The following is a 24,498-nucleotide window of genomic DNA, read 5'->3' as shown; positions in this document are numbered from 1 at the left end:
GAAGTTTTTAAAAGTTTTTTCAAATATTAAAATAGTGCTTTTTTTGAATATGTTTATTATAGCATAAATAAATTATTCTAATATTTTTATGAGCATAATTTATTTTTAAAAGCTTTTATAAAACCTTTTATAAAATGAAACTTAAAAATTTTAAAAACCTTCAATAAGGGTATGATACTTACTGTTCTGCTCGACAGATCTTCCTGCTGTTTTTAACTAAGCGTACCGAAATAAAATAAAAAGTATAAAAGAGAATGATCATTACAAATAATGGTAATCGTCGGGTTATCAATAATGTAATTAAAAATAATATTTGTGGTCAGTGTAAAAATTATTAATCGTTATTTGGTTTTTTGCACGAGATGAATATCATCTTTAAACTAATTTTTGAATTTTTAGCATTTGGTTGGTTTGCATTGGATACCGTTTGCTTTAACAATAGCAAAATCAAAATGTGAAGAGTAATGTTGATGTAGTTGACATAAAAGTTGTAAAAATTTAATTAAGTATCCACTCAGAGGTTATTTCAGTGGTTATCGGCATGGCCGTAGAGAGGGAGGATTAGACGGGTGTGTTGTCCTGGGGCCCGGCTTTCTTTAAGAGTCCGGAGCAGGTCTCTTAAAGAAAGCCGGGCTACTTTTTTTTTTCTCCCATAAAATGGGAGAAAAAAAAAAGTAGCTAATTTGGCATTACATGGTGCTCATTTTCAGCCAAGATAGGGCCCATAAAGAAATTTGCCCCGGGACCCATCTTGGCTCTCTATCAGTTATCAGTGACTTTTATTTTCACAATAATAATTCTGACTTTTTTGCACTTATGCCAGTTTTTGCAATTGATTTACACTTATGCTAGTTCGCACTTATGCCGGTTCGTACTTATGCCAATGTTTATAAAATCTTTCGGCGCACCTATGCCAGTTCGCGCTTGTGCCAGTTCGCACTTATGCCAGTTCGCACTTATGCCAATTCACACTTATGCCAGTTCGCACTTATGCCAATTCGCACTTATGCCAATGCTTGCAAATTCTTTCGGCGCACTTATTCCAGTTCGCGCTTGTGCCAGTTTGCACTTATGCCGGTTTTTACAATTGATTCGCACTTATGCCAGCTCGCACTTATGCCAATTCGCACTTATGTTAATGTTTGAAAATTCTTTCGGCGCACTTATGCCATTTCGCGCTTGTGCCAGTTCGCACTTATGCCAGTTTTTGCAATTGATTCGCATTTATGCCAGTTTGCACTTATGCCAGTTCGCACTTATGCCAATGTTTGCAAATTCTTTCGGCACACTTATGCCAGTTCGCGCTTGTGCCAGTTCGCACTTATGCCAGTTTATGCAATTGATTCGCATATATGCCAGTTCGCACTTATGCCAGTTCGCACTTATGCCAATGTTTGCAAATTCTTTTGGCGCACTTATGCCAGTTCGCGCTTGTGCCAGTTCGCACTTATGCCAATGTTTGCAAATTCTTTCGGCACACTTATGCCAGTTCGCGCTTGTGCCAGTTCGCACTTATGCCAGTTTATGCAATTGATTTGCATATATGCCAGTTCGCACTTATGCCAGTTCGCACTTATGCCAATGTTTGCAAATTCTTTTGGCGCACTTATGCCAGTTCGCGCTTGTGCCAGTTCGCACTTATGCCAGTCTTTGCAACTGCTTCGCACTTATGCAGATTCGCAGTTATGAAATTCGCATTTATTCAGCCTCCTCTTTAGAAGATTTTCGGAAACGGACGTAACATAAACAATTTATTTTATTTTTTACGCGCCAAGTAAACAAATTTTCTCTAAATAAAAATTCAAAATGGTTTCTTAGCCATCTTTTTACCGATAAAGTAACCTACTTTCAAATTCGTGGATAGACTCAATCCATGATGCATCTTATGATCTAAAAATTCATACATTCGTTCATAATGTGTATGTCTAGATTTCCAGTTTGTAACCTATACCTTTTGATGACTAATATCGTAAATATATATGTATTTCATTATAAAACAGTGATTTTTATGTCTATTTTGCTTAAAAATACTATTTAACTGTAATTTAGACATATAGTTGTAAACTGGAATTTGAGATCAAAATGAAATTTATCTTTATAAGTAATAACATTGATAGTTAAGGAAACCGTCACTTAGTCTATCCAGCTGATTATTTCTAGTTTTTGTCCTATTTTTTTAAATAAATTGAATTTCTATATCTATATAACTTTTAAAGAGCAGATTTTATAAAAAAACGTATGATATGTATTTACACTTTAATAAAAGCTAAAAAAAAAAATACATAAATATATATTTATAGCCCTAATACAATGCTAAAAGATGGTAATTTTTTTCAACTTTTCATAAAAAGCAAAAGATTGCGGACGTTTTGGACCAAATTTCATATTTCTTTAAAAAATGCTTTGGGAACTTTTAAGGCAAAAAAAATTACCGTGTACTAGAACTATGTTTTGACAAACAATTATACCATTAGACGAGGGGTCAAATTTTATGTTTTTTTGATTTCTATATGATTTCTATATATATATATATATATATATATATATATATATATATATATATATATATATATATATATATATATATATATATATATATATATATATATATATATATATATATATATATATATATATATATATATATATATATATATATATATATACAAATGCATATATATTAAGCACAAGTGTTACCGCAGTTCGATAAATTTCGGCAATGCGGTAAATTGCGATAGTTAGATAAAAAATCGGGGGGAAGCTCAGTTGCAAATGCGATATTTAGTTAGGTAATCGCGATGTATTGAATGCAATCTTTTATCGCTTTTTATCGCATAATTGAAAATAGTCGCTTTTCTTCTAACCGCTTATGCGGTAACGCCAGTGCCTATATATATATATATAAATATACATATATGTATATATATATATATATATATATATATATATATATATATATATATATATATATATATATATATATATATACATTCATATATATATATATATATATATACATTCATATATATATATATATATATATATATATATATATATATATATATATATATATATATATATATATATATATATATATATACATATATATATATATATATTTATATATACATATATATATATATATACATATGTATATATATATATATATATATATATATATATATATATATATATATATATATACATAAACGTACACACACTATGTATATATACATATATATATTTATATATATGTATATATATAAATATATATATATGTATATATATATATGTATATATATATATATATGTATACATATATATATATATATATATATATATATATATATATATATATATATATATATTCCTATACGCCTAAATATACACACTATAAAGAAACTTTTTAAGTTTGATCAGATGTTATAAGCATCAAGTTTAAGCATAGAATACAAAAGATATATTTAGTTATCTGTTCAAATTTAATTGATTAAAAATCAAAATTTTAAAAACACTACTCGAAAAAAAAAAGATAAATTATACAATGTTTCTAGAAGCTGCTTTATTATTTTTGTTTTGGTCTCTGAATGAAGGTAAAGCATCTTTTTTTTTTTGTCTGTTAATCAAAGTAAAGTAACTTTTTTTTATCTGTGAGTCAAAGATAAAGTAACTTTTATATAAAAAAAAAAAACTATTATTTTTTTATAATTTTCTAATTTCTTGGTATTATTTATTTATTTTAATTATTATTATGTTATAAACGCAGTTAAATTATTTGAATAAGTTTTTTTAAAAAACACCAACAACTCCGGAGTTTTGTTCAGGTACTCGGAGTTTTACACAAATTCACTGTTCTGGGATTTGATTTCGTCAGTTTATATAATACTCTTTATAAAAAAAACTGTATAAATATATAGATGCTCAATGCTTTGGAGCAGGCTAACTGTTTTGTATCTTAAAATAATGTAGCTTTAAAGGTAATTATTGACTACGTTGCATTAGAATTAACAAATAAAAATTATGCTTTGTGCGTGATCATACAATGAACCAATCAGAAAAGAGACTGCGTAGTGTGACATCTTTAGTTAAATATTAAAAAACCTATAGATCGCATGCCACGTTAAATATTTTTTTCTGTTTATTATCACTAAATACTCGTCCATCAAGTAGAGTGCGTGTCCAGGAAGATCTTAAAGTAAGGGGGGGGGGGCGGTTGGATGATGACGTATCGTCTTTTTGCCGAATAGTAACTAAAAAAGAAGGTCATCCCATACTGACATTTGCTGATTGCCTTTTTTAAATAAATTTTTCGTAGGAGGGTTAGACACCCCTACGCCCTACCTTCAAGGGACGGTCCTGTGCGTGTCCACAGGCTCTAGTCCTTATGTATTATTGTTATCTCAAATTACTATGTAAAAAACAACAACAAACTGAAAATGTTTTACCTGACTTTGTCGCATGCATAAAGATTCCCATGTCGCACCAGATCAAGTTAAAAATAGCAAAAAGTCAAAGGATTTTATCTTTTATAAGACATAAAGTGTTAAAGCAAACTAGTTCTTTGTAGAAAATGAGCCTAGAAAAATTACACAAATAATATCAAAATTTCATTTTAGCATAATATAGTGAATATAACAAAATATTTTGGCCAAAATTTATTAAAATTATTTTTAGACATTGTGCACATTCCAAATTTAGGTTTGTATATATATTTTGCCAGCTTTCGTTCACTAAGAATTTTATTTCGAGCGCCCTCAACTGCTCTGACCATTGATTATGGTGATCATCCACCATTTTTGTGACCATCCACCATTTTTTGCAGAGAATTTTCGATACTTCGTCATTGATTCTACAATAAAATTACGGTTTCATAGTATAAACATTTCAATTTTATAACATTTTTATATGAGACTTACAAGTTTAAAATAAAGTTTATAATGTTTTTTTTCTTTGTGACACTCTAGGCTTATTTACCTCTTATCATAATATTTATTAATTTTATTCGAATCGCAAGTTTTACAATTAAACCTTTTTTCACCATTACAATTGCAAAAGAGTACATACCAACAATGATTAAATTTTTAAAGGGAATTAAGTTAAATAAATTGCAAAACAATTGCAAAATATAGTTTTGGAATCACTCATTTGAAAAAGAATTATTATTGTGCAGAAATGTATATTTGTTTTGCTGAAATACTTGGTTGTTTTAGTACCTAGTTTCCTGGTTTTTCAGTATTTAATCGTCTAGTTACTTAAAATATAAATAAAAAGCTTACCCTTTCAAAACTTTTACATTTTTTTTGATTTGCAATATATTATGAATAAACAATGTTGTATACTCATATTTACGGAAATCTATTTTAAAAACATCTAATCACAAACGGATTTTTACGACTCTGATGCGCAAATATTTCACAGAAATAATTTTGATTCGAAATACTTTGAAATAGAAACTTTTAAAACTGAACTCGAAACTTTAAAAAATAATTTTACTGCAATACACATAAATATAAAAAGTATAAACAAAAACTTTGATAAATTAAAACACTTTCTAATAGATTGCAACTACTCAATCAGTATGATTTGCATAACTGAAACGTGGTGTTCTGATGAATCATTTCAAACGAACACAAATTTTCAAATTCCAAAAGAAAAACAAACAAAAGGGGAGGAGGGATCGCAACGTATATCCGAGATAATCAAGTGTTTAAAGTAAGACCAGACCTCTCCACCTCAGATACTGATAACGAAGTCTTTACTATTGAGATAACGGGTAATAAATCAAAAAATATTATAATTTCCACTTGCTATAGACCTTCAGAAGGTAGTATAACTAAATTTTCAAACTATTTAAATGAAATCTTTCTTAAAATAAATGACAAGGGAAAAAATTCTTTATTGGAGATTTAAATATTAACAGTCTAAACTACAAAGAAAACGCGGTTACTAAACTCTTTTTTGATAATCTATTTATAACCCCAACCTCCGTCTCTGCAATAGACAATATATTACCAAATACATTTCTTGAAACTTCTTTAAAAGCAGGAATTATCAAAACCGATTTATCAGACCATTTTCCTATTTATTTTTCATTATCTCAAGATTTAAGAACCTATAACAATCCTAAAACTAAAGTATATAAAAGAAAAATCAATCAGTTCTCTATTAAAAATTTTAAAGACTCGCTATTGGTAGTAAATTGGGATGAAGTGTATCAAGAATGTAACCTTGGACACACAAATTCCGCATACAATTTATTTATAAATATTTTTCTAGATCACTACAATAAACATTTCCCTGTTGAAGAGAAAGAAAAAAAGCTAAAGTATCTAAACTGCCCATGGATAACTAAGGGGATTAGAAAATCATCAAAAACAAAGCAAAAACTCAATATCAAGTATTTAAAAAACAGAAACGAAACTAACTTAACTACATACAAGGAATACAAAAATCTATTTGAAAAAATTAGAAAAAATTCAAAAAAAGTATATTATTCAAAACAACTACAAAAAAGCAAATTAAAAAAACCTGGAACATATTGAAAGAAATAATAGGTAAAAACTATACTAAACCAAATAATTTACCCGATAAATTATCGTTAACGAAACTGAATATATCGACAAAACTTCTATCGCTGAAAACTTCAATAGCTTTTTTGCAAACATAGGCCCTAATATGGCTTCAAAAATTCAATGCCCTGATATCTCCTTCGAAACCTATATCACAAACCAACATTTCTGTTTAAATATTTTCTCTGAACTAAACCATGAAGAACTAGAAATTGCAAAAAACTCGCTTAAGACGAATAAGGCCCCTGGGATAGACGACATTTGTAGCTATATAGTTGTAAATGTGTTTCCGGAAATAAAACAACCAATCTATGAAATATTTAAATCTTCAATTATTACAGGATCCGTACCGAATAAATTAAAAATAGCTAAGGTAATACCAATATTAAAAACCGGTGATGCATTTACACTAAATAACTACAGGCCTATCTCAGTGCTACCTGTATTTTCAAAACTTTTGGAGAGAGTAATATACAATAAACTGTATAAATATCTAACAAATAACAAAATCCTAAATGAAAAACAGTTTGGCTTCCAAAAGCAACATTCAACCGAACACGCAATTCTTGATCTTATAAATAATATAAATGACTCCTTTGAAAACAAAAAATACGTCCTTGGAGTCTTTGTTGATTTATCTAAGGCATTTGACGCGGTAGATCACGCTATCTTGTTTAGGAAAATGGAAAAATATGGGATAAAAGGTGTTGCACTAAACTGGTTCAAAAATTTTTTACTAGACAGAAAACAATGCGTTATTGCTCATGGAAAAAAATTTTCAAAATTACTCAAAATAAAATGCGGTGTCCCCCAAGGTTCCATTCTTGCACCTCTTTTGTTTTCAATATACATGAACGATCTTCCTAAAGCCTCAAGTAAATTGGACTTCATAATGTTCGCGGACGACACCAATTTATTTTATGCATCCTCATCAATTACAGAACTTTATGAAACTACAAATGCTGAACTTGAAAAAATAATCAGTTGGTTAAAACTAACAAATTATCGCTAAACACAGAAAAAACCAAATACATTCTTTTTCATTCTAAACTTAAAAAAATACCACCCGATTTACCTTCGCTAAATATAGATACTAAAGAAATAGAGAGAACCCAAGCAACTAAATTTCTTGGGATACTTATTGATGAGAACATCTCATGGAAATCACATATAGATATATTAAATACCAAAATATCAAAAAACATTGGTATCCTCTACAAAGCTAGTTCTATACTGTCTCCTGATAATTTAAAGTTTCTATAATTCTCGTTTATACAAAGCTACTACATATACGCTAATGTTGCGTGGGCGAGCACTTATAGATCCAAACTAACCACACTATATCGAAAACAAAAACATGCTGCAAGAATAGTTTTTAATAAAGACTCTCGCATGCTGAGCCACTTTTAAAAAATTTGAAAGCATTAAATGTATATCAAATCAATATATTCCAAAATTTGTTATTTATGCTCAAATATAAACTTGGACTTGTTCCTTCTTACTTTTCAAAGAATTTTTTCCAAAATAGCAAAAATAGATACCATACCAGAGGAACGGGAAACTTCAACGTATCTTTTAAAAAAACAAATCTCTCGCACTTTTCCATTTCGTACCGTGGTCCTTATCTACATAACAAATTAATATCAAAAAATACTCAACTAGAAAAATCGAATAACTTAAATACTCTGAAAACGTTATTAAAAGATCTCATTTTAAAAACTAACAACTTTATGAATTTTTATTAACCCAAAAACATTTAAAACTATGTATAAAACTAACTTTGTTCCGAAACCAATGTAAACTCTAATAACTCAAAAAACTTTAAATAACTCAAAAACAACAGTAATAACAAAAACATAAAAACAAATAATAGGCTTATTTATCAACACTCAAACGACTGTATATTACCTATTTAGCAAATCATGTACCTACTTATATTAATGTGTATTGAAATAAAATTAAAAAATTAAAAACTACTTTTGTTTGCTTTCTTTGCATTTTTGCATTTTGGATTTTTATTCTCATTCTGCCGAAAACCGATAACATTTTTTTGTTTTTTTTAAAAAAATATATATAAACTTATTTTAAATAAAAGCATCCATAAATATTAGTAACGCATAGCATCAGTTGCAAATAGAGTGCTAGGGCGACTCAAAAAAACATTTCGCAGTCGCAATTTTTATTTATGGCGCACTCTGTATCTCACTTACATTCGCCCCCATCTTGAGTTTGCTGTACAAGCCTGGTCACCGCATTTAAAATCAGACATTGCCATTCTCGAGCAAGTCCAACACCGAGCAACAAAAACAATATCGACTATTAAACACATGACCTATGAAGATCGACTCCAACGGCTCGGTTTAACAACTCTTGAAGAACGCCGCGAAAGAGCAGATCTTATCGAGCAATTCAAAATCACTCGTAAACTCGAGCTTGTTAGTTTTGTCAACCCGCAAAAAATTTCAACAAGTAAAGATAAGTATATTCTAAGAGGCCATAACCATAAACTAGAACGTCAGATGGTAAAAAACAGCGAGGAGCGGTATAACTTTTTTTCAAATAGAATTGTCGCCCCATGGAATGCGCTTTCGCAAGAAGCAGTGAACGCTCAATCCATCAACGCTTTCAAAAACAACATAAGAAAGTTACTTTATAGATACAATTGCTGCTTTGTCTGTAGCTTCTGTATCTCCATGTTCGTCAGCATAGGGGGGCCTAGTGTAGCACCTCTTCATCAAATTATAAATAGATTATTGTATTTGTATTTGATCACTGAATAATAATAATAATAATAATAATAATAATAATAATAATAATAATAATAACGGTTTCTTGATGACAAGACCGTCGGTCTTCTGCAAGTTTTCCGCGTTCTTTGAAGTAATTTCTAACACTTTACAGTTTTACATTATATATTTTTTTGTAAAACGTAACTTTGTAATTATTATTATTATTATTTTTTTAAAATTTTACTTACTCTGTAAAGATTCTATTATATTTTACGAATTTGTAAGGATTAAAGAACAAAAAAATTAAATAAAAAAAAAAAAAAAAAAAATGGATGTATATTTATTCATAAAAGATTACTTTAAATAACATAAATCTAAAAAGTTTCATAATTTCGGACCTCTTGACGCAGTCCTAAAACTTTTTACTTTTTAAAGAAATAAAAACAAATATGAACTTGGAACAAGTATTATTGCCTTGAATATTTTAATTTGTGACTTTCTGCTCTGGTTACTTCAGTACCTGGTAATTTCAGTACCGATCTCTCCTACTTCAAAACGCTAAATCGCATTTTGATGAAATTTGAATTCTACCCATAAATTTTGAGACCTGGGCTAGTTGGTTATGTTTTTACTCCTTGAGCTCTGTAGTCCTAAGGTGTTTTTTGTAAATACTAAAGAGCAGCCTTAAAAAGTATGAATTTACGTAACATTTTTAACTTGCATTCTTTATAAAAAAAAATTTCTTTGGGGACCTTCTGGGGCGTCAAAAAAAAAAAAAAAAAAGTATGCTTACTTTCCCCACCTCAGGGTAAGTAAGCGCAAACTATAAAAACGATTATTAATATATTATTAAGTGCAAAATTTAAAGAGATTTTTTACTATTTATTTTGGCAACAGTTTTAGGCTAAAAATTTAACATTGCTTTTGGCTGATACCAAATATTTGTATAACGATACCATACATAGTTTGTATAACTGATACCAAATATTAGTTTGTACAACGAGCCAAAACAATAGCCCACTTTTATCTGTTAAAAAAAAAACCCTAAAAATTTTTATTTTATTTTATTGCAAAAAAATAAATCTTTCCAATATTGTTAAAAATAATTTTTTTTGATATTTAAAAATATATATATATAAAATATTTAAAAATAAAATCTTTTTGCGTAGGGGAGACCAGGGCTAGTTGGCAGCTGGGGTAAGTTGATGAAGTGCGTTTATCTTCAAAACTTTTTATTAGAAAGTGCCAAAAATTACAATAGAACCTTCCTAATTGATTATTTCATCATTCATTGTAGTATTGTTAGAACTCGCATATGTGCATGAGAGATATTGGGATTTATGTGTTTTTTGAACAAAAGCATAACTTTTGGAACATTGCTTCCTTTTAACTTTACAATGAAAATAATTAGTCGTATGAAAAAAAAAACTTTTGTTTAAAATCCAGCTGCAATTTACTTTTTTCAGTCAAATTTTTTTAAAACAGTTGCCGTTTTTCACAATCTATAGACTGTTTATTGAAAAAAAGGCTTTTAAGGAAAGTTGGCAAAATTTTCACGAGGCTAGTTGGCTCATAGCATTTACTATGCAAACCTACTGTTAAACCTTTTAAAAAACGTCCTAAATTAACACCAGTATAAATACACAAATTTTGAGTCCGTAAGTTTGCTTTATCTCAAGCACCAAAAAAAACTATAATTCGTTATAAAGTGTCTTTGCTTGGTATTAGTAAAGATTGATCTATTATTTAAAATAGGCAAACTTTTAGAAAATAAAAGACTTGGCAAAATTTTTTTTGAATTTATTAAAACTTCTGAACTAATTTCTTTTAATAAATTAGGTGAAATAAAAAAAATGTTACAGACTATATTTCTAAACATAATATAAGCTTATAAAATACTGCAAAAACTATAAAGAATTTTAAAAGTTCGAAACTAATTGACTAGAAAAAAAGTTGACTTTAAATTTTTGTAAAAAAAAGAAATAGATCTTTAAATTTCAGTGCATTAGAAGACAAGGATCTAATGATTCATCATATAAAATAAGTTGTGAAGTTCCACCAGACTCTATTTTTGGATCTTTACTTTTTCTGATTTATGTAAACTTGCTTAATTTTTTTCTTTTTGCTTTTGACACTAATTTTTTTAAATACTTAATTCAATATAAAAACAATTTTATCAACGGTAAATTAATAGGTGGAAAATCTTATTGCCTGGTTCAAATCAAACAAACCCTTTTTGAATATTAAGTAAAACTAAATATATTTTATTTCAATACCAATCTAAGCCTGACGACTAGTCTCTGCAAATTCCTTAGCTAATCATAAATAAACAGGGTTGCAGCACTTAAAATTTACTTTTTTTATACATAGCTATATTAGCTATTGTAGTATTGCTCAGGCTTTGGTACTTGGCCTTTGACATTAAAAAAATATATTTATAAAACAAAAAGCTGTGAGTTTAACCTGTTCCAAAACTTATTATTCGTGTTTAAATATCAAAATAACACGAATGCAAAATCCTTTAGTAACCGGTTTTCAAAAGTTAATCATAAGTACTTAACAAGGTGCTCAACAAGGTCCGCAACTTTAAATTACCAACTTTAAAACTTTAAAGTCAACTCATAAAAAATCCGATTACTTAGTTTTATATGGAACACCTCGTCTCTGAAATATAATTCTTGATAAAAATGAGTAAGTATAACCTCAATAAAATGTTCTGAAAGTTAAAAAGTATTTACTTGAATTAACAAACTCAAATTTTTTTTTGTAATTTTAGGTAAAAAAAAATTTTTTGTTAAATTTCTTACTTTATCCATTTATTTTATTGTTATAGTTTATTGTATTTTATTGCAATTATCTATTAACTTGCTTTATACAATGAGTTCTTGTAGATTTATATAATGAGAAATTTTTCTAAATACTTTATGTCTACTATCGAGACTAAAGACGAGACTAAAGAAAAAAAACTAAAGACAAGAGTTCTGTCTTCTACTTGTTCTTGTCGCTCATATACTTTATATATATTTTATTGATGAAACTTGTAAAACAAGAACATTGTAAAATGTTTATAAATGACGAAAATAAATAAATAAAAAAATTAAATAAATAAATAAAAAATTAATTTAATTAGAGCTGAGAGAAAAGTTGAGCATTTTGCTCAACCCAAATAAGTTTTTAGTAACAGCAAAGACAAAAATGTTGCAAAAAGTTGAGATCTCTGAGAATTTTTCTGATTATTGTAGATAGATATTGTTGGTATATTATCCCCAAATACTCACAAAATATTAATACGAAGTTGCTCTATTTCAAAGCAATTTGATTTGCCGATTACCTAATATTTTGAGAAAGCTTCAGAAAGCCTCAATAAACTTATCTGAAATGTAAGGCGGAAACAAACAGCAAAAATATCAAGACTTAATGCTATACGAGATGAAACCCTTTTTGTTAGATCGAACTCTTAAATATCAAGCACTTCATTGTCAAACCATCGGAGTATTAAGTAAAAGGCATTATCAACAGATCTACTAAACTTATTAAAATCTTAAAATGTTAATGTTTTACTTTATTTTGCGTGGTAAAACAGTTTCACGAATTGTAACGCAATTAATGCGCAGAATTACGCGTGTTACAACGCGTGTAATTATTTGTTGTACGGTGCAAAGCGTGTAATTATTGTTACACGCGTTGTTACGCATTTAATAGATAAATTTATTTATTTATTAATCGCGTTGTAACGCGTTTAATAATAATACATTGATTTTACGAATTTTGTTTCATAAAACCTAAACACTACAATATAAAATTGTGTTTACAGTCATTAATGGTCATTAAAATTACACTAATGGTAGGAAGAAAAATACTCCATATAAAAATACTTTACGACAAAGATAAGCTACAACTAACATTTAAATTGAATTTAATGTTAAATTTACATGTTTTATCGTAAGTTAACATATAGGTATAATTTGTTTTAAACAGTTCAGTGTTGCACACCAGTTCTTTTTATCATTTGAAAGTGGAGACATTACTACGAACTTAACAAAAATCCAGTCACCCAACATGACTTCGTCCATCTTCTTTGGCTCCGCTTCTCTATCACTTGGATGTCATGATTGTACATTTTTCTTTGTTTTTTACTGAAAGCTCTAATATTTGAAGAAGAAGAAATAATGATAAAAAAATAAACGGTGCAGTTTGGGTAACATTCTACTACCTAACTGATAATTATCTGATAAATAGTTTATCAACAAGTTCTTTTTATTAGGTTGATGCATAATTATTGCTCGTTTTTTGAAGTCAGTATTTATTTATCATTAAGTATTTATATATATTTTTTGTTATATATTTCTATATCGTTTATTACATAATTATTATGTATTATATATTTGAGTATTTGTAGATTTTTTTGACGTCGATATATATATTTATTATTCAGTATTTATATATAATAGTGCAAGAATTATGCATCAACCTAATAGCTTTCAATTCTATCGTTTTCCAGAAACATCATACTTGAGTGCCACAAAAACTTTTTTTTTTCTTTTATTTTGCTTTAAAAACCTTTATCGAAGCATCAGTAAACACACCTAAAACTAAAATCAAAATATCGTCGACAATTTTAAAAGCCTGATTACGATGAAATTTTTATTCTGATTCTCCTCGACTACTAATTCGCCTTAACTACATCGAGTACGTTGAACACAGTCAACGTATTCAATGTAGTTATGGGGAATTAGTAAAACTTAAATCGAAAATTTTATATAAAAATCTCATCTTTAACAATCTAAAACTTAAGTTTTAAATTAAATGAAAATTTATTTTAGTTTAATACTTTTTCTTCTACGTGTGTTTTAAAAAAATTTGTAAAGATTATTTTTTTGTTTATACAGAATTAAGACTTTTATAAAGTTTCTTTTTGAACCTTCTCTAAGGTTTTGCTGAGTCGGTTTTTGATTAAATAAAATTTGATTAAATAAATTTGTAAAAAAATAAAGTTTAAAAACTTCCTTAATTTAGACAGAAGATTATAGATCAAAAAAGCTTTAAAATAGCGTAATCGTTCATCTTGCAGACCAGAGACTTTACGGAAAATCGTTTAAACAAATAACCGACTAACGGCAATTTCTTGAAAAGCACCGTTTTGATCTTCCATGGATTACGCAACGCTAAATTTATTTGAAAAACAGAAATAAGAGATCTTAGGCTCTTTTACGCGACGATTTTCATAAAAATTAATGCGCTACTTTGATTTTTTATATAATTTAATGATCTGCGAGGAAAAAACTTTTAACCTTTTTATGTTTTGTTTATTAGTGAGTTTTAGCGTTGCGATTTCGGCCGAAATTTCAATTCAAACCGATACCGAAATTTCTGTTTCGGTACTTTTTATAAATTCAGTAAAAAGCAAAATTTCGAATGAAAAGCATACCGATAATGAAAAATTTGTAAGATTTTAAATTTTCATTCATTTAGAAAAACACTTGTTTTGAGAATTTTCAAAAATATTTTCAGAGAACTCACACAATTTTTGAGTATTTTGATAAAATACCTAAAAAAAAATCTTGTTTTGCAGAGAAAATTTGCCAGTTATTAACTTTCACTATTAACTTATATTGCCAACTTATGTATTAAAGTTCAATTTGTGATTACGTGTAATCAATTCTTACATAATAAGATTATAAAAAATTAGACAAATGTAAAATTTCATTTTTTTAAATAAATTTTTCTAATGGAATTAATTTTAACTAGCCGAAATGTCAGTATCGGTTTCGGTAAAATATTTGGCGAAATGTCGGTCTCGGTTTCAGCACCGAGTCAGAGTACCCGACTTTCGGTTTATTTTGGTTTCGGCTTTTTTTCCGTTTCGGTCGATCACTACTTCATATAATGTAAATTTTTCATGTTTTTTTTCTTTTTAGTTTATTTAATACATTCCATTTAAAAGATACATCCCAGCTCGGAAAAATCCCCATTGATGCAAATGTTGTAAAAGGCCTTTCCTGTAATATAACTACTAGGCCGGTGTAGCAGCTTAAAATAACTCCTTGTAAATAAAGACTCCCGGAATACTTATTTCCTAGTCAAAAGTACTCCCCAGTTATTTTAGGTTAGTAAATAATACTCCCTCTAGTAAATAAGTACTCCCAATGAGAGTACTTATTACCTTTTAAATTAAATTCGAAAAGCAATCTTTTCATGACAATTGATTTTACCTTTGTAAATTCTGTGTTATGGTAAACTGAGCAGTATTAAGTTACAGTTACGTTCTTAAACTTATTAAAAACCATGTAAACTTTGTATATCAAGGCTGAAAAAACATTTTAGGACATAGCGATGCATCGTTGAGTCGTAAAATTGCTTCTTCAATATTGAAAGTAAATTTTCCACACTCTTAGAATAAAAAATGACGCGACATGTTAATTTTGTAGCATTTGAAAAATACCTTAAAGAAAAAGTTTATCCTCTAAAAATTAAGGCTGATAAAGGTAGGAAATCTAATTTTCGAAAAGCTTGCAAGAATTTCAGCATTTTATCTGGACAATTATTATACCGTAGCAAAAAGTTAGTCATTGCTTGTAAAGATCAACAGCAAAAGATATCTGACATTCATTTTGGTCTTAGTGAAAATTTCAAAGCAAAAGCAATGGCCTCGGACCGTGGAAAAGATGCAACTCATCACAAAATCTTTAGCAGGTTTTAATGGCACATTATTAAATTCGACGTAGAAGAATTTATTCAAAAATGTGATCAATGTCAAAAACATGGTAGAATCATAAGTTCTTCAACAGAACTGCATTCCATTCCTAGTGTAAGTAAAGCAATGGAACAAGTTGTAATTGATATTTGTAACTTGCCAGAGGTTGATGGTTTTAAACATTTAGTTGTCTGTATAGACTATTTTACCATATAGTCAGAAGCTAAACCTCTTAAAAACAAAACTACTGATTCAATTGCACTCCTTTTATATGAAGTAACCTGTTGACCCGGGTGCATTAAAATACAATTTATTAATGATCGAGGAAGAGAGTTTGTAAATGAAGTCAGCAAAAAATTGCATACAATGACAGGAACTGAACTTCTGCTTACCATCCCCAATCTAATGGCTTATGACATAAGTCATTAGATTGGGGATGGTAAGCAAAAGTTATGTTATAACTTATGTGAGCATCAGAATAGAACTATAAAAGAAGCATTAGTTAAAGTTCTTGATGAAAATGCTGTGGAATGGTCCAACATTATTGAATGAATATTATTTGCACATCGTGTTAGCAAGCACACTTCAACAAAATATTCACCAATTTTTCTATTATATAATCGAGAACCTACTTTACCTGTAGATGTTAAATATGGATTGGTTGATATTAAAAAACATGACATTGAAAGTTTTGACATTTTTAAAACTTTTGATGCAGTTCTTACTTCTTTTATTTCTATAGAGAAGAAATTTACCATACCGCATTCAAAATGCTCAAAATAAACAGCAGAAAGATTATAATAAATGCCATCAAGCACCTTATTTGATTGAAATTAGTGATAAAGTTCTTTTAAAAAATCAAAAAAGAATAAATAGAAAAGGAGGAAAATTTTCATTTAAATAGCTTGGCCCATATACAGCACATTCAATTTCTAAAAACAACTTGTGCACTTTAGTTAACCAAAAAAATACTACTCTAAAGAAAAAATACAACGTTACTTTGCTTAAGCCTGCAACCATAATAACTGATAGACACACCGTAAGTTAAATATTATGAAGCCAACATCTTTTAGCGCGTGACGTCACGTTTGGGCAAAACGAAACGCGATACAAACGAAATGAAGCTTTAAGAATAGAAAACTTAGGGATAAATGTAAAATTTTTCAGTAAACCTTGTTATTATTATTATGATTTTTTTAAAAAAATATTATTAAATTTATTATTTGTATCAAATTTTAATGCATTCTTAGATTTCTTAGAATAAAAAACGTAACAGTTAATACAATTTTACATGCTTTATTATGCATTACATTAATATACAAAATAACTTTTTATAGATTCGAAAAAAAAATTTGCTTCGTTAATACACTTTGTATACGTTCATTACGTCGTAAATCGTTGAGTCAGCTTTTTTGGTGCAATCGTATCTTTAAATATTTAGCAATAATAATTTTATAATTTCTGCACCATTTTCATAAAAAAATTGTAGACAACGCTTGACAATGTTAGCTTTTTCACAACCGCCTAAACCATCAATTAAAAAATATACAACAGGAAATTTCCAACGTCCATTTACACAGTTTATCATAAAAACCATCATTATCAATATCAGCACCAAAATCAATATGACCAGAAAATTTGTGGCCTGTCCATTCAACTTTTTTTCTAGGGGCCACTTCATCTAACATCAATGAACACACAACACATTGACCAATTTTCTGAGTCTGTTTTACTATGCTATGAAAAGTAACTAAAGCTTCTTTACAAAATCCAGGGGAACAGTCAACACTTTTATACCATTTTTGTATAGTTCGTGGATGAGGAAATGCATTATTAAATGTTTTCCTAACATAACTATATGTTTTAGCAGAATAAAAATTTAACGTTTAAGCAAAGCTTCGTTATTCTAGTGGGTAATGGATTTTAACTTTTCCTTGTAAAATCCAACAAAATAACTGTTTTGTAGACAGTTTCCTGTAACAAAATAAATTAAATTAATTAGTATATTATTAGTTACAATATTATATTTATACTTGATAACCCAATCAAGTAAAATGGGGCATTATTGATTGGGGTATTAAGAAATAGATGATAGCATAGTAAAAAGCCAAAAAAATTTTATGTAAATGATACACAACAGCCCAAACACACACACACACACTTGTAAAAATAGTTGCAATTAAAAGAAGAATCATACAACAAATTATCACAATAGCATTACAATCATAACAACAATTATTACTGTTACGACAAATTAAATAATTAACTCATCACTATTCCTATCGTAATTGTGATGAACTAAATTTTTCTCTAACTGTTATCTAATGATTAATGTAGTAAATTTTTAATCATAAAAACTTACTAAATTAAAACCATATTTCAACAGTAGGTTGACTAAAATAAAATAATCCCAAAGGTATAACTTAAATAAGTAACAAATATTTAAATAATTAAATAGAAAAATAAAATAAAAAAGTCATATATTTGTCAAACATATAAATATGTTTAACAACTACTCCTATTAAAAATATATATCATACCATTAGTGTAGTTAATATTTCTTCAGAAATCATAGTATGGTTCATGATTTTGATTCATCATATGATTCATAATTTTTGATTTAAGATGACGAAGGAATAAATGTAAGTCTTTAATCCTTTTTATTAGACGAAAATTAAAATGCTTCAGCTTAGATTGCTGAAGTATTTTAATTGAACCTGTCATTTCAAAAAGGGCACAAGTCCATTTACTAAAACTTTTCAAAATCAACAAAAATACGATTTTTATTAAAATAATGTCTAGGTTATTAAAGAAATTAAACATTGAAGTAGATAAATAAGGAACGTATATAACTTATGTATTTTTTATTTTTTATAAAAAAAACATAAATCATACAGAAATTTTTGATTCAAACTTATAAACTAACTGTTAAAAGTTTTGGACTTATGTCCTTTTCGAAATGACAGGTTCAATTGTCTTTTGTTTAGCAACAAGCTATACACGTCTTCACAGTTCCGATAATTTCATGCGCGCGCAATATATAATAATGCGTCATGGTTCTTTTATGCGCAGAATCGCATGAAAACAAATAAATTCACACATAATTTAAAATAGTAACCTTGAAAGAATCAGTTGTTTACCTAAGATCATTTTTGTTTTTTCATAAAAAAGATATTGATTTAGCTTTATTTAAATTTACTTTACCTATTTAACACGCACACACATACATATATATGTATATGAGAAGTGGACTTGCAAAACCTGATAATTAACTTTTTTGTCATTTCGAGATAATTGGCAAAAACTGTTTTCAGAAAATCTGTTTGTTATGCAGTTTTGCATAGACTACCTAATTTTAACCACTGAATTTGTGATAGAAATATTGGATTCTGCAAGTCCTGAATTATTTTCCTGATGCAAAATTGCAAGAGCTATCCAGTGGTGTGCGCAAGTCAGATTTTTTGAAAAAGTGAATTATCAGGTTTCGCAAGTCCATTCCTCATATATACACACATATATATAAATATAAATACTGTATATATATTATATATTATATATATATATATATATATATATATATATATATATATATATATATATATATATATATATATATATATATATATATATATATATATATATACATATATATACTTAAATAAAGCAAAATCGATGTCTTTATCATCAAAAAAAGAAAAAAAATTTAAACAACTGTTTCTTTCAAGAATGTTTTTATAATATATATGTGTATTTACTTTCTTTCATGCGATTCTGCGCATAAGGAACCATGGCGAACTATTAAATATGCGTGCGCACAAAATTATCGGAACTGTGAAGAGATCTATTACTTATAGTTTATTTTAAAAACTATTTACTATTTTCTGGTGTTACCATATCATATTCATCAAATACACCAATATACCATTTACCATTGGTGTTAGGATTGATTTAATACTTTTCAACAATGTTCTTAAAAATATAAAGATGTTATGTCTCACAAAAAGTAAACTCAAACATTTAAATCACTATATGCAATTGTAAAAGAAATTGTAAAGTATGCCATTGTAAAGTATTTACATTAGACTTGCTGTATTGAATCATCGGTAATATTATTGCTAACATTAATGATAAAATTATCAGCATTAATGTTCCTAAAAACATAATATAAATGTTACAAAAAGTAAACTTAAAAATTTTGAATCAATTTATGCCATTGCAAAAAGATTAGTTACATCAGACTTACTGTATTAAATCATTTGTGGTATTATTTGAAATAATAATTTGTCTGTTTTTTGGTGGTTTTCTTGGATAAATACTTTTTTTAAAAAGGGTTAGGAAATCAAATATAGAAGAAATTGCATCTTTTTTTAATTTCTTTTGTGAACTCCATCGACTTTCTGATATGAAGGAAGTCTATGGAGTAATTTGAAGGAAGTCTATGGAGTGATATGAAGGAAGTCTATGAAGTGTCACTCCATGACATACCAGTGAAATGTTTAATACAAAGTTTAGGCTGTTTACTAGAAGTAAAACCATTCCTCCGCATAACTTGTATCAATTTTCTCATCAATCTTAGATTTTTCAGAAAACAACCAACAAAAATAGGTATATTAAAGTAATATGCTTTTCGAAATATAACGTAGGATCTTAGCAAAGAAGGATTTGTAGCTACTTACCCATGAAAAGAAACCCTTTTAGTATAGTTTTGAGTGCAATTTTATGCAGAACAAGATAAAACCATGATCTTTATATACCTATATTCTATTTCAAAATTAAAATTTAAACAAAATAATATACATAACAAATATTAAAATTTAAAAAGTGTTAAATACATCAAGCTATTTTCACCCTAAACCAATATTACAAATTGTTGAATGCCCTAACGCGCTAAAAGATGTTGGCTTCAAAATTTTGTGAATATTAACTTACGGTAAGGCATGTCTATCAGTTTATATGGTCGAAGGCTTAAGCCATCGACCGTATAAACTGATAGACATGCCTTCCGTGGCATTAAACTTTCAAGTTTAATGCAACGGAACAATAAATTAAAAGTGAGTATTTAAAAGTTATTAAAAATACTTGGACCCTTTAGTGGAGCTACAGCTTGCTTGAACAATATTTTTTAATGATGAAAAATGGAAATCTGCATGAATTATCATTTGGGGAGAAAAAAATTCATGGTTTACTGTTGAACAAACATTTTAGAAATTACATTAAGTAATCAATTCAGTTGACTCAAAAAAACCCTGAAAAACTAAGGTTAAATTTTCCAAATCTTTATCATCTTAAAAATGAAGATAAACAGATTTTGTTATCCCATACTTCGTAGCTAAATGACAACATCATGGATGCTGCCCAAATGCTTATTTATAAACAGGTAGGATCAAATGAAGAATTCCAATTTGTACTAAATGCTCAAAAATGTTAAAATAATCCATACCAGTCGGTTAATAATGAACATATTCAACTTATGCATAACGAATCATGCCATTGGTTTCTAACATTTTGCTCTAATGGAAGAGCCAATATTTGTGATGATAGTCTTTATAATTCACTGAATCCTGTTTCTTTGAAATGTGTTCAGTCTTTATATAAAAACAATGCTAATAGAAATGAAGACTTACTTTTCTCCCTGTACAAAACAAACAAATGATTTTAGTTGTGGATTGTTTGCTATTGCCTTTGCAGTCGAATTATTAGCAGGTAAATCACCATTAGAAACATACTTTGATGTATTAAAAATGCAGGGACACTTGTTTGTATGTTGTATGTATTGAAAATGCGGGGACATCATGTTTAAAGTCTCAGCATCTTTCACGTTTTCCTTATAAGAATTTTTTTTATGTATAAATATTTTATCCAAACACAATAGTTACAATTGTATAACTTTATAAACTGTAAATATTTACTTTTACCTATTAATTACTTTTTTGTACCAAAACCGCAGGCCAAAAATGGTTCTGGGTTCCAGTATTAGCATTTTTTTAGAAAAGAAAAATTAGGAAGAAATTTTTAATAAGGGATTTTCTCATAATAATCCCAAGGAATCATAGGGATTCTATATACTACAAGATATAAGTGTTTAAAAGAGAAATAAAAAATTAACAACGGTAGACCCAATAAAATGAGCTAAAAAGGGCTAAAGCGTGTGTTTTTGGGAGGAGCGAAGAGCCGATAACCAAAAAAAAGCGGTACAAATAGAAAGAAAAAATATCCTCTTGATAAAATTTTGGAGATGTCACGGTATTTTTATAATATTTTTGAAAACTTTTAAGGAAGTAAAATAACCGCTTTTCAATTTAAAAATACTGTAAAAACCATTTGTTTTTTAATCAATGCTCTTACGCTAATAATTATTTAAGCAGTACGCATCATAGAGATGCGACGCGCCACCTCAAATTCAATGTTATATTTATATATTTCAAATTCAACTTTAGGGGAGTACTTATATCTAAGGAAAAAGATACTCCCGTGAGTAATTATTTCCTAATAAAAATGTAGTAATATAACATTTGACATGAGAAAAAATTGTTAAATTTTTCTTGCCCCCGTAATCTTTGAACTTTTCTCTAGGCATCTGTCTAACTTTGCATAAATCTAATACTTAGTTTTGAATATAGTATTTTTTCTCCTTTTTTCCTTAGGCTGACAGGTCGAGCTTGCATATCGAGTAAACAGACTTTGTCTGATTATCTAGGATAAATATACGGAATTCGTTAGGCTGGGTCGCATATTTTGAAACCCTATACAGGCTCAGAATAGGCAGAAAAATGAGCAATCTGATTCGCTGATTTTAAAAGAGAGGCAAGTGCGATTTTGTTGAAAAATATATTTAAAATCAAAACAAACAGATTTTTGAGATAAATTTCAAAGTAATGATATACTAAGTTTATCAATACAAGTCATGTGTTACTATCAACACAGGAAATTCATTTTCTTTTAGTACTCTTCAGAGAATTTAAAATGTATCAAAATCTATTTGTACAAGAGAATATTCACTCGTAAAAATTTCAATAAAGTTTATCTTGGTGATGAAGATTTTATCTATTGTTAGTTTTAAGAAACGAAAAAAAAAATGTGTTGAAGTAAATTTGAAAAAATCTACCAATATGTTTCTCTTAAAATATGCTCTTGGCCTTAAAGCATTCTCAAATACATAGTTTATATAAGTATGTTGTACGAGACTAATAGTGAAGCACTTTTGCATACAAAGTTTATATGCAGTTTTACGTGACTACTGGTAAAGAACTTTATTTATAAACTGATTTACATGTTTATTATAAAGAGCTGAAAATTAGAGTTTTTTAAAAAAAGAAAATTTGTACTAATTGCAAAACTAGCTTACAAGTTCCATGTCAATATATGAGCTCTGAGGAGATTTTGTTTTCATACTTTGTTTCAACCATAGTTTGGAGGAGGCTGATATATTTTTTTATTACGTAACTTTAATAAAACATCGTGTTAAACCATTAAAAACTTTTTTGAAATTTAAAAAATTTTTGGCAGGCGCAATTAAGTTATAAAATATTTGAAAATTTAACAAAAGAAGTGATATTTATGTTTGTCTACAGAACAGTAATTTTTGTACAGTTACATATAAACACTGACATTAAAAGCAAGAAAAAGTATTGAAGTCAAATAAGTTAACTAAATAAAAGTGGATTATGTCATGAATAAAAGTGGATTATGGCAAATGATTGTGTCATTGTATTAATTGTATTGTATTAATTGAAAAAAAAAGATGTAAAAAACTAAGTGGTTAAAATCAAACATTTTAATGAAAAAAGAGTAATAAAAAAAAGAAAAATTATCAAAAAAAAGAACAAAAAAAGTTGTCATGCTATGAATATTTTTGGTATTATAAAATGTGTTTTGTATGTATAAACTCTTGAAATATTTCACTTAAATTTGCATGTGTGAAATTTCTAAATGCGTTTCTCATCAAATATAATGTCTGTGTTCTATAAAGCATGCTTGATACAAAATTTATACGCAATTGCACCAGACTACTGGTAAAGTACTTAAAATATGCAAAGTATAAATTTTAAGCTGAGGCAGAGGTTGTTCTAAGCTCGTTACTGCATCTTTATACCAACTTGTTAATTATAAACAGTTTAAAATGTAAAATTTTAGAAAAAGAAAATTTTTACAGATGTTTTGCCAAACTAGTTTGCATGTTCTATATAAATCTATGAACCCTGAAGAAGTTACTGTTCAACCTAAATTTTGAGAAGGCTGATAAGGCGTACATCAATATTTTTCTTAATATATATTATATAGGATGAAAATTGGATATGGAAATAGTTTGAATAATAAATTGGATAATAATCTATTGGGAAATTTAACAAAAAAAGTGATATTTGTTTTTTCACTGAACATTAAAACTTTACTGAGTATTAAAGTCAAAAAATTTAACCAAATAAAGGTGAATTATGGCAATTTTTGTAATAAAAATAACTTCATCAAAACTAGCTTTTACATTTGAAGAAGCAAGTATTCAAAAAAA

The 24,498-nt window shown here is 27.9% G+C and overlaps 2 protein-coding genes across 2 annotated transcripts in view; one reads left to right on the top strand and one right to left on the bottom strand.

The window, feature by feature from the left end:
- The first annotated feature begins 3,422 nt into the window (after positions 1–3,422).
- Positions 3,423–24,498, top strand: part of LOC100206380 (uncharacterized) — a 98,360-nt gene continuing 77,284 nt past the window's right edge. Inside the window, exon 1 of the mRNA XM_065812567.1 lies at positions 3,423–3,593. Within this exon, the coding sequence (XP_065668639.1) occupies positions 3,545–3,593 (49 nt within the window). The 5' untranslated portion in view covers positions 3,423–3,544. The remainder of the gene's footprint in view (positions 3,594–24,498) is intronic.
- The window catches only part of LOC136089107 (RNA-binding protein 25-like), an 11,412-nt gene continuing 4,335 nt past the window's right edge, over positions 17,422–24,498 (bottom strand). The window contains exons 3-7 of the mRNA XM_065814832.1: positions 20,747–20,753; positions 20,081–20,143; positions 19,884–19,961; positions 17,569–17,846; positions 17,422–17,516 (exon numbers count right to left, since the gene is read on the bottom strand). Coding sequence (XP_065670904.1) covers positions 17,422–17,516; positions 17,569–17,846; positions 19,884–19,961; positions 20,081–20,143; positions 20,747–20,753 — 521 coding nt within the window. The remainder of the gene's footprint in view (positions 17,517–17,568; positions 17,847–19,883; positions 19,962–20,080; positions 20,144–20,746; positions 20,754–24,498) is intronic.

Source organism: Hydra vulgaris, chromosome 12 (genome assembly GCF_038396675.1).
Source record: "Hydra vulgaris chromosome 12, alternate assembly HydraT2T_AEP".
NCBI lineage: Eukaryota > Metazoa > Cnidaria > Hydrozoa > Anthoathecata > Hydridae > Hydra > Hydra vulgaris.
Note: the sequence above shows the minus strand (reverse complement) of the source record. Positions and strands in the feature narration are given on the sequence as shown.